We start from the raw sequence: 12,374 nt of genomic DNA on the forward strand, positions 1-12,374 counted from the left end.
ATCCAATTGGAAAGTCCAGTTGTGCACTCGCTGGGCTCTGACCGCAGATGTTACACCCAAGCGAGCGAGAATTTCTGCTTTCAGTTTTGGGTACTGTCTGGCATCCTGCTCACTCAAATCATAGTAGGCTTTCTGTGGCTCCCCACTTAGGAAAGGAGCAAGGGTGTCTACCCACTGTTCGGCTGGGAGTTTCTCTCTTTCAGCGGCTCTTTCAAAAATGGTGAGGTAGGTCTCCACATCATCCCCTGCTACCATTTTTTGAAGGGAAGCTTGCACTCTCCTCCCCACAGAGATGGATTCCTCCTGGACATGGGGCCTTTCAGCCAGCACCGCTATCTGCTCCACCAGACTTTTATTAAGCGATTGCTGTTCTCTGAAACCAGCTTGCGTAGTCTCCATGAACAACCGATTGGTTTCCTGCTGGTTAGCATTCGCCTTTTGGAGCTGTATGTTAGCCTGGATCAGCTGTTTCAGCACTTCCTCCATATCTGCACTGTTTGTTTTTTTCAGAACAGCAGACTTAACCCAGGACATAAAACTTGCTGGATTTTTGTGCCAGCGCAGCCTCCACCATATGTAGCGGGATTAGCTCACGGGACCGCCGTCTCCTGGGATAGACGGGCGCTATAGGCACATAAAACACAGTCCAGTCCAAGCAAGTACGGTGCAACTGGCCTCAGCCAGTTTTATTGACTTTTGCAGAAAAAGAATTAAACAAAACAGTTCAAAACAAATGAAATACCTGGCCGTCTGGCCACTACTTCTAAACAGGCAGTAGTCCCTAACTACATGAAACTGAGCCTTGTGCCCAGCTCCATCAAGTTGTTTTTACTCACACATAAGGGTTCTTCCCAGGAGCAGAGAGATCAGCTAGTGAGCTGTTTGCCCTTTTATAGCACACTCAGGTTCCAAGGTGATTAGCCACAGTTACACTGAATACCTGGAGTGGCTAATTGGAGCAGGGACCCACCCAACTCTCCCTGCTCCAAGCAGCCAGGCCCTTCTAACCAGGTTTTTAACAAAACCCTTGCAAAGAGAAAACCTAGTTTTCCTTGCTGTCAATTCCCTGGCTGCTTTTTAGAACGTATAGGACAGGAACCTAGGTGAAATGTAGACTCCTTCCACCACTTTCCCCCTGGTCCTGTCACAGTACGTACGCGGTGACTCCACCAGCAGAATAGTGAGTGCAGCTCTGGGGTATAATACAGGATGTAACTCAGGATCAGTACAGGATAAGTAATGTATGTACACAGTGACTGCACCAGCAGAATAGTGAGTGCAGCTCTGGAGTGTAATACAGGATGTAACTGAGGATCAGTACAGGATATGTAATGTATGTACACAGTGACTGCACCAGCAGAATAGTGAGTGCAGCTCTTGAGTATAATACAGGATGTAACTCAGGATCAGTACAGGATAAGTAATGTAATGTATGTACACAGTGACTCCACCAGCAGAATAGTGAGTGCAGCTCTGGAGTATAATACAGGATGTAACTCAGGATCAGTACAGGATAAGTAATGTAATTTTAATGTAATTTAATTTAATGTAATTTTATGAACATTAATATTATAACATTTTAGTAATGTAGACACCATTTATATATATCTAACCTTCAGTAACTTCCCAGCGCTGTGTGAATGACTGTGATGAATTATAATTTGTAGATTTGTATATTTTCGCTCATCAGTATTTACCTTTATTCTGATGTTAATGCCAGTGGCTAGTTAAGCAGCATTAATCTTGCTCCGGGCACTGGACTCACGTCCTTGTAACCAAACATACTGTAAGTCATATTGGGTATAAAGCAATATGACATTAACAAAGCCGAGCATTTATTGTATCAGAAAAGACCATTTAACATGACGTTTCCACAATTAAACCCGAGTGTCACTTTTATGATCAGGCTTTGCCCGAAGCAGAAATTGTTTATGATCTGCAGAACCAAAATCAGCAACCACCACCTCCTCCTACAACAGAGGGTTTACAGGGAGGAAAAAGAGCCAAGGACGGCAAATTTACAGCTTTCAAACAAGGTGAGGGCTTCTGGTTTCATACGATTATGCAGTTTGAAAGGAAATAAAAATAGATAAATAAATAAAATTGCATTTCCATGTATTTTAATTGTATTTGTACAGTTTGTAGACTATTCTAGGACATGATTTGTATATAAAATGATTGTCGTGCAGAAATAATATGGTAGATGATAATGAACCAAGGCTTAGCCTGAGGTTCCTGGGCCCCAAAACAAAACATGTAAACGGGCACATGTCTGTGAAGGCTCTCATTCATCCAGTTCACAGTATATCAGTAGTAGGCCTCATGCACACAACCATGTGTATTTTGCGGTCCGTAAAAAACAGATCCGCCAAACACACGGATGACGTCAGTGTGCATTATGTATTTTGTGGAACGGATCAGCTGGCCCCTTATAGAACAGTACTATCCTTGTCCGTAATGTGGAAAATAATAGGACATGTTCTATCTTTTTGCGGAATGGAAATATGGACATACGGAAACGGAAAGCAAACAGAGTAACTTCAGTTTTTTTTGCGGACCCATTAAAATGAATGGTTCCATATACGCAAGAAAATGGAACGGACACAGAAAGAAAATCTGTTCGTTTGCATGAGGCCTTAATCAGAGCAACTGAACTTGTATTTTCTTTTTAAGACATTTAGCTAGTCTGGCTTTCTCAATTAGAATGACTCGTACAAGAAATCGCCAGCATTAAATACTGGTGTTTCATGCTTCAGTCAGCATAATCTGTTTATTATAAACAACGCGAGCACTTACAATGCTGTTCTAACACCTCTCCCGAGGAAGTTTTATCACACCTAATAACTTCAGTCAACATCTAACCTCCACAAGGCCCATGACCTCATCTTGTTTATGATGAACAGATTATACTGACTGAAACATGAGTCACCAGTACTTAATGCCGGAGATTTCTTGTGTGAGTCATTCTTACTGAGAAAGTCAGTCAAATGACTAGCAAAATATCTTCAAGAGAAAATACAAGTCCAGTTGCCCTGACTTATTACTTTTACTTTTCATTAGTCATCTGAATTAGAATAACTTGTACAAGAAATCTCCAGAATTAAATGCCAATGACTCCTGCTTCAGTCCGTATAATCTACTTATTATATACAACGCAAACACTTACAATGCTGTTCCAACACCTCTGCTGTGGCAGTTTAATTACACCTAATAGCTTCATTCATGCAAATTGCAATTAAAATAAATAAATAAAATTGAAATTCCATGTTTTTTTACTTGAATTTGTACGGTTTGTAGACTCTTCTAGGACATGATTTGTATATAAAATGATTGTCGTGCAGAAATAATATGATAGCTGATAATGAACAGAGGCTTAGCCTGAGGTTCCTGGGCCCCAAAACAAAACATGGAAGGCAGGGGACCTTGTGTTGTTTATGATGAACAAATGATGCTGACTTAAACATGAGTTACCAGTATTTAAAGCCAGAGATTTCTTGTACAAGTCATTCTAACTGAAAAAGCCAGTCGGATGACTAATGAATAGTAATAGTAATAAGTCAGGGCAACTGGATTGCATTTTCTTTTGAAGATATTTTACTTGTCATTCTACTCAATTTCTCAATTAGAATGACTTGTACAAGAAATCTCCAGCATTAAGTACTGAAGACTCATGTTTCAGTTAGCATAATCTGTTCATTATAAACAAGACAAGGTCACGGGCCTCATGAAGGTAAGGTGTTTATTGCAATTTGTGTGACTGAAGTTATTAGGTGCGATTAAACTGCCTCGGGAGAGGTGTTAGAACAGCATTGTTCTGACTTATAATTACTGATATGTAAAAAAAAAAATTTAAGTTGATGCACAAAAACTTTCACACCATTTATTTTTTATTTTTCTTCTTAGACCACTCTAAGCTACAACAAAAAAGTGATTCCGAAATTGGTCTTTTGGGAACAAAATCCATCTTCTATGAGTCAGACCGATCAAAAGATGTTCTGATATCCAACGAAAACTCCGCAGAAGACATCCGATGTTCCATTGAGCAAATCCACTGGGCTATGCAGGCAAAGAGAGAAGCGGCAAATCTAAAAGATCGGCCTCACGTGAGACGAACCAGAGACGGCAGACATTTAATTAATCTGTTACCCTTGTGCGCCGTAGACAAAGCTTATGAAAATCGTGAGAATTTTGACACTCAAATGAAAAAAAGGAATCTGGTGATGAAGATGCAAGCTGACAGAAAACAAGCAAAGTATAACATCGAAGAGTTTTTAGGAGGCAAAATAAAAGAGACCACAGACCAAGAGGAGATGGACTCTCAGACTCTACAACGACAAGTGCAAGGCAACTTCTTGGACGATGCTAACTTTATCGAGAAAGTCAAACACAGGCACAGACTGTTCTGCAAGCAAAAGAATGCAAAGAGGTCAGAATACCTACTGGCCAAAGAGTTTAATATCCACCACTTGTCTGTCTCAAAGACCTTAGAGAGACATGATCGAATGATCCGAAGCCAGGAGAAGATGCAGGAGAAAGTCAGACTTGTGCAAGCTTTGAAAGAAGATCATGAAAGGCAAAAGGAATTCACAAGATGTTTCCAGGAAGATAGGTAAGAACCTGATTTATGAATCCTCCTTACCGTGCTGGGTTGCGCTTTGAGGAAAACATGGTCGTTGCAAACTAGAAAAAGTAGAAAAGTACAGATCTTCAGGGGATGATGACGTGGCAGTCACATTGAGTCCCTGATGTTGAGACATCTCAAAGGCAACAAACAGCTGTACTGCCTATGGGCAGGCTTGTCCAGAGACGGGTGTCACAATATGTTGGCTCACTACAGAAGTGCCTGATGTCCTGCTTTTAGCTGCTGCTCTTCCCCTGCATCATGCTGCTCTGGCTTTGAGTTGCGTTATGTGCCAGTTCCCAGCCTCTTACAGGACCAGTGCATGCCCAATGCCCCTGACTCCATCCAATTCCATGAAGAACTTGCAGTCTCGTGGGCTCCGCTCTAAGCCAAATCTGTAAGTGATCTACCGGGTCCATATCTCCAGCTGGCCATTATGACAAAGGTGGCGTTTTACAAATTTTGCATTGGGTGCTCTGGAGCTTAAACAAATCACATTCTGCTACATCCGTATGTGTGAGATGCTTTGAGAAACCTTAAAGGTGTTCTCCAACCCCCAAACCAATTTTAGTCATGACCCTGAAAGTGCGTAAATGAACGAAAGAAAGGCCACCCACTTATTCTCCGCTGCTTCATTCCATCACCAAGGCCCCTGTTCTTCTTCCTCCCCAATGGACCAGAAGGTTGAAGTCCCGTCTATGGTAACGTATACTACTGCAAGCCATTCACTGGCCTCATCGGTGACGTGTCTCCAAGAGGCATGTGACCACAGAGGCTTAATGGTCATGTGCCACATGGGCAAATATCACCACTGAGGCCAGTGGATGGGTACAGCGGTACACGTGACTACAGATGGGATGTCACACTTCTTGTCCATCGGAAGGAGCAGGAACGAGAACCTCATCGGGTGAATCGGGGAGCATCTTTTCTTCTTTCATTTGCACACTTTCAGACATGGCATAGCTAATGTAGACCGAGAGCTCAGCACAATGGTGCCAGATGTATCACTGTAGGCTTGAAGCCCGAAGAGCAAAGAGTAGCTTGTGTCAACTGGTGTAGGGGATGGTATCAATTAAGTCCAGTGGTGGCTGAGATTTTAATTCGTTGTACACAAAGGTACAGTAATGTCCACACATCTTGAGGACGCCATAATGAAAACTGCTACCATACGACATGGACAAAAAACTGCACCATTACAGAACATCTGGTCTAGGAGTTGCCCTGACTCTGATAGTCCCCTAGTGCACAAGCTGATAGTCTGGATTTATCATGGTGTATCTTTTCAAAGCCCAGGAGATGTAGGTGACCACCTCTGTGTGACGTCTAGTCACAGCCATGTTGGTTGTCACCCAGTTTTTTCAGAATTAGACATAACTCAGGAACACTGAATACATTTAGGGGGGATAGTTTAGTTTGGAATCTCTTTCAATTAAGCTAAACTCCTCCTCCAGAGCATCTCGCTGGAGGATCCCACAAGTCCTCCAGACATCCCACTGTTTTCATTGGGCACCATGGAAAGCTTCATTTTGCCTGTGGTGGCGCTGCGGGAGAATGGAACCATTGTGCTGCAGATTACAGCCGATTGCTTTGGGTCTCAGTATAGTAGATCCGCTTGTGACCAGCCTATTTTTGAGGAGCCCTCCTATCATGAAAGAGATTGTAAAAAAGAGGACCGCCTTGTCATGTCTCACCTGCAGAGGTGGATCCGGTAAGCCACCAGTTCAGATGAGCAGATCTAGAGTGTCATGAATAAGTGACTCTGCTGCAGCTGAGCGAAAATACAGATGCATCAGTGGTGGAGTGGTAGTACTGTTGGTGAGCTGTGGATGCGCAGCAATGAAGTAGGAGTCGAAGGACAGCTGTAGTAGTGCAAAACGGATTTTGGGCTGTGTGATTTAGTGAAGCAAGGTTGAAGGATAATTGGTGTGGAAGAGCTTATGTAGAGCCAATGTAGCAGGGTTGAAGGCAGCAGAGTTGATGTGGTAACAGGGCTAATGAAGCAGATTTGGATTCAGTAGAGCTGATGTAGTGACATTGCCAATATCACAGAGTTGGATGCAACACATCTGATGTAGTGGCAGGGCCAATGTAGCAGAATTTGGTGCAGCAGAGTTGAACTAGGTGCGTCACCAATGTAGTCGATTTGGATGCAGCAGAGCTGAGGTAGTGTCAGGGCAAATGTAACAAAGTTGGATACAGCAGATGTAGTAGAAGAGCCAACATAGCAGTGTTAGATGCAGAAGATTTTATATCTTGGAAAGGCCAATGTAGCAGAGTTGGATGCAGTAGAGCTGATTTAGTGCCAGTGTAGCAGAAATGATGCATCAGAGCTTATGAAGTGGCAGCGCCAATGTATCAGTGTTGAATACAGCAAAGTTGGTGTAGTGAAAGGGCAAGTGTAGCAGAACTGATGCAGCAGAGTTGATGCAGTGATAGGGCCAGTGTAGCAGACCTAATGCAGCAGAGCTCATGTAGTGGAAGTGCCAGTGTAGCAGACCGATGCAACAGAGCTGATTTAGTGGTATAAGTGGCAATGTAGCAGAGTTGGATTCAGCAGAGTTGATGTAGTGTATAAAAAAAAGACTGGCAGCAGGGACTATGAATTTCCTGAATACTCAGGCTGTCAGATGCAGGTTTAAAAACTCAGGTAGCCATGAAAACCTGTCAGAGCTCATGTACACAAATTAATTTTTTGTCCGTGTCCTTTCCGTTTTTTTTTTTTGGCCTGTATGAGGAACTATGCGCTTCAATAGGGCCGCAAAAAAACGAAATGACTCTGTGTGTATTCCGTGTCTGCTTGACAGTTCCGCAAAAAAATTTAATTATTTCCTATTATTGTCCGCTTTACGGACAAGAAAAGAACTGTTCTATTAGAGACCGGCCATTCTGTTCCGCAAAATGCACGGATCTGCAATTTGCTGACCGCAAAACACCAACCGTCGTGTGCACGAGCCCTCAGAGGATCCAGGGCAAAGAGGGGATTGGGGCAGTGTGCAGCGACAGATCCGGGACAGGTGAGTAATTTGATTTAAAGGGAACCTGTCATGTGGATATTTGATTATAATCTAACTAATTATATACAATCATTAACTACTAAAAAGTGCCTTAGATGTATTCACTTACTGGTGTGACAGATGGTTATCTTATAATATACACACAAAGATGCCACATGCCGCATGCTAATGAGCTGATTTGAGTCCAGCGTGATGTCAGTGAGTCCAGCGTTTTTTTAAATTCAGAGCTATAGCCACTCCCCTGCCCACCTGCTGCTGATTTATATGGAAAATAACTGTCAATCAGCAGCAGGTGGGCGGGGAGAGTCAGGAGCTCATGAATATTCAGGACTCATCATTATCAGCTGGAGCTTTTCAATACAAGATGTTGGCAGATTGATTGGGTCAATTAAAGAAAGTGACCCAGCATTGTGCTAAGAGAATCAGTCACTTATTTATGTTGCCCTTAGTTAGGACACCATAAAACTGGTGACAGGTTCCCTTTAAGGGGACAAGCTCTTTAATTCCAGCCTAATATTACATATAATAGATGTTGTAAACGAACATTCGGTGAGACACGACCCCAACCCGCCCGAGGCCTTCAGGTACAAGGTCCAAATCTAAACCCAATTTAGTCTCTGAATGTGTAGACAAAGGTTGTATTATTTTCATTCTCCTTTATTTGCAGGCAGCTGGCGCTCCAGATTGAAAGCGCTTTCCAAAAGGTTACGCTGGGGTCTCTTGTTCTGCAGAAAGCTAATGACAGGTTACATGAAGCCCGAGCGCATGTCGCCACCATGAAGGGTCAACGCGTCACAGCAGAACCTATGTCTAAAGTGCCCGTGATACAGCCGGTTTCCAAGGGGACTCAACTAAAACATGGCTGCACTTAACATAATTGTAGAGATTCGGCACGACAAAAAGCCACAATAGAAGAGGCGTTATTTTCATATAAAATCTGTTTTTTTTGTTGCTGTTTGTATTTTTTTGTATTTTTTTTTAATAGCAAACAGATTGAAATCGCTCTGGGTCTCCATTAACCAAATGCACTACACGTGTCTCTGGATTATATTTTATTACTTTCATAGTGAAGAACAGACGAGCCTCCGAGCGCCCCGTTATTATAGAAATGTTTGACTTTCATCAAATGGCTGAATTGAAGTAAAACTTGAGAAGCAAACACAACTAGCGAACCGTCACCTCCTCTCTTAAAGGGGTTTTCGATTTTTAACAGTTAGGCTTATTACACACGAACATGTGTGTTCCGTGGCCGTATCGCGGATTCCGCATCATGGATGCGGACCCATTCACTTCATTGGGTCCACAAATCCGGAGATGCGGAACGGAAGCACGGAACCCTACGGAAGCACTACGGCGTGCTTCCATGGGGTTTCGTCCCGTACTTCCGTTCCGCAAAAAGATAGAACATGTCCTATCTTTTTTGCGATCCGCTGCGGCTGCCCCCTCGGTGGGTGTTCAGTGTTCATGCATTGCGGCCTGCAATTTCGTGTGCAAGAGGCCTTAGGCTGGAGGGAAGGGGTAAGGTTGAGAATTCGGCATGGGGGGGGGGATTTATTTCAGTTTTTTCGCCTAAGGCAGCGGAAAGGGTAGATACATCCCTGCTTCAAGGGTCTGTCCAGGCTACAGATATTGATGAGCTATCCTCGGGTGCCTCTTTGTCCCACAATCCTTCTTGAGTTTATTCAGTTCCCCTGACACATGGACTACCAGTCTCCTCATGTGATGATGTCACACATGATGTCATCATCATGTGTGGAGCCTGCACCGTTTTCCCTATGAATTAGGCGGCCCTTCCTTTAATGTGGCTTTACTCAATCAAATTATAGCGAGCCTGTTATCAGGAAAAAGGAGCGCAATGCCTCGCAGGGCTAGCTCAGCAGAACCTGACCATACCTTTCACTTAGAGATCCCTTACTTCATCAATATGCAAATGAGCAGTTAAGTGCACTGAAGGTGGGTCCAAGCCACTCGGTGCACCCTTGCTCCTCCCACTTTCTCTGCCATTCCCTCCCACTCCTTGATTGACAGGGCCAGGTTCCTGCAGAGTCATCTCGCCTGACCCTGTCAATCAAGTTGGAGAGGGAGGGGCTGGCAGAGGAAGCGGGAGAAACGAGGGTGCACCGAGTGGATCGGGTTTCAATATGACACAGATGGGACTCGACTGGTGCCGAGTGGTTAAGCGTTGTACTACAAGGTAGAAGTATGTGCCCCCTTGAGACATCCTTTCATCTGTCTGTGTCCCTCGTGGAGGTCGGCGATGATCTCTGATCTTCATGTCGTTGCTGTTGGGAAGCCCTTTATTTCAGAGCATCCGAAAAATGCCACAAATTGCTCTTCTGTATGTTTGCACCACAAAATAATATCATATAGGCCTCATGCACACGACAGTATTTTTTCACGGTCCGCAAAACGTGGGTTCCGTTTTTTCCGTGTGTCTTCCTTGATTTTTGGAGGATCACCAGACAAGAAAAGTGAAAAAGAAATCTAAGTCAAGTTTGCCTTGAAAATGATAGGAAAAAAACGGACACGGATCACGGATGCGGATGACAATCTTGTGTGCCTCCGTGTTTTTTCACGGACCCATTGACTTGAATCGGTCCGCGAACTGTTGTCCGTGAAAAAAATTGGACAGGTCATTTTTTTTTGACGGACTGGAAACACGGATCACGGACGCAGATGACAAACGGTGCATTTTCTGAGTTTTCAACGGACCCATTGAAAGTCAATGGGTCCACAGAAAGTCACCAAACACGGAACCCAACAACGGTCGCGTGCATGAGGCCTTACACAGTAATTTATACGTCCCCCGAAAGAGCTGATCCCTGCACCACGGCTCATCGGGATCCCTGCACCACGGCTCATCGGGATCCCTGCACCACGGCTCATCGGGATCCCTGCACCACGGCTCATCGGGATCCCTGCACCACTGCTCATCGGGATCCCTGCACCACGGCTCATCGGGATCCCTGCACCACGGCTCATCGGGATCCCTGCACCACGGCTCATCGGGATCCCTGCACCACGGCTCATCGGGATCCCTGCACCACGGCTCATCGGGATCCCTGCACCACTGCTCATCGGGATCCCTGCGCCACGGCTCATCGGGATCCCTGCGCCACGGCTCATCGGGATCCCTGCGCCACGGCTCATCGGGATCCCTGCGCCACGGCTCATCGGGATCCCTGCGCCACGGCTCATCGGGATCCCTGCGCCACGGCTCATCGGGATCCCTGCGCCACGGCTCATCGGGATCCCTGCGCCACGGCTCATCGGGATCCCTGCGCCACGGCTCATCGGGATCCCTGCGCCACGGCTCATCGGGATCCCTGCTCCACGGCTCATCGGGATCCCTGCACCACGGCTCATCGGGATCCCTGCACCACGGCTCATCGGGATCCCTGCACCACGGCTCATCGGGATCCCCGCCATTTCACTGTCATGTGTAAGGAGATGTCATCCACGTTCACATTTTAAAGAGCACCCGTCAGCAGGATCAACTCTATTAAACCAGACTTACTGCCTTGTAGGGTTGATCCTGCTGATTAAAACAATACCTGTTTTGTGAAAATCGGAGGCGGCGTTCCCGAGAAAAAAGACTCCTGCAAAAGAGGGCCTCAGTGACCTCAGCTACCCAGTGCTCGCCACTCCCCTCGGTGCACTGAAGTCCTCATTTAGGCCTCATGCACACAAACGTATTTTCATTCCGTGTATTTTCATTCCGTTTTTTTTGGGGGACCATATACGGAACCATTGATTTTAAAAAACATTCCGTTTCCATATGTCCGTTCCGCAAAAAATGAGAACATGTCCTATTATTGTCCACATTACGGACAAGGATAGGACTGTTCTATTAGGGGCCGGCTGTTCCGTTCCGCAAAATACGGAATGCACACGGATGTCATCCTTATTTTTTGTGGATCCGTTTTTTGCAGACCGCAAAATACATACGGTTGTGTGCATGAGGCCTTACAGAAAGAATAAGGCCTCATGCACACGGCCGTTCCGTGCATTGGGGACCGCAACATCCGTGCAGCGGGCCGGACCCATTCAACTTGAATGGGTCGGTGGTCTGTCCGCACCGCAAAAAAAATTACATATTTATTTGTGGTGCGGAACAACGGAAAGAAACACCACGGAAGCACTCCATAGTGCTTCCGGTGTTCCGTTCCGTGACTCCGTTCCGCATCTCCGGAACTGCGGCAAACGACATCCGTAATGCCGTTTGCGGGCCGCAATACGGCCACGGCCGCCCAACTTCCGTGTGCATGAGGCCTAAAAGTCTTTTTTTCTCTGGAATGCCACAACCGATTTGAACAAGACAGGTGTCATTTTAATCAGCAGGATCACCCCTAGCAGGCAGTGTGTCTGGGTTAATAAGGGCTCAAGCACACAAACATATTTTCTTTCCTTGTCCGTTCCATTTGCGCAACCGCAAAAAAAAAAAATGGAAGTTGCTCCGTGTGCATTCCGTTTCCGTATGTCCGTTCCGCAAAGAAATAGAACATGTCCTATTATTGTCCGCATTATGGACATGGATAGGACTGTTCTATTAGGGGCCAGTAGTTCCGTTATGCAAAATACGGAACGCACACGGACGTCATCCGTATTTTTTGTGGACAGAAAATTACATACGGTCGTGTGTATGAGCCCTAAGGCCCCTTTCAGACTGGCCTCACGTTTTGGCTCCAGAGGCGTCCCGGTGCATTGCGGCAAACCTGCGCGAATAGGTACGCAATTGC

The 12,374-nt window shown here is 45.3% G+C and overlaps 1 protein-coding gene across 2 annotated transcripts in view; it reads left to right on the forward strand.

Moving 5' to 3' along the window:
* Nucleotides 1–8,567, forward strand: part of LRRIQ3 (leucine rich repeats and IQ motif containing 3) — a 36,512-nt gene extending 27,945 nt beyond the window's left edge. For both annotated transcript variants that reach the window (XM_040408340.1, XM_040408341.1), the window contains 3 exons: nucleotides 1,907–2,036; nucleotides 3,904–4,609; nucleotides 8,303–8,567. In XM_040408340.1, the coding sequence (XP_040264274.1) occupies nucleotides 1,907–2,036; nucleotides 3,904–4,609; nucleotides 8,303–8,507 (1,041 nt within the window). In that variant the 3' untranslated portion in view covers nucleotides 8,508–8,567. The remainder of the gene's footprint in view (nucleotides 1–1,906; nucleotides 2,037–3,903; nucleotides 4,610–8,302) is intronic.
* Nucleotides 8,568–12,374: the final 3,807 nt, after the last annotated feature.

This window comes from Bufo bufo, chromosome 9 (genome assembly GCF_905171765.1).
Source record: "Bufo bufo chromosome 9, aBufBuf1.1, whole genome shotgun sequence".
In the NCBI taxonomy this organism is placed as follows: Eukaryota; Metazoa; Chordata; class Amphibia; order Anura; family Bufonidae; genus Bufo; species Bufo bufo.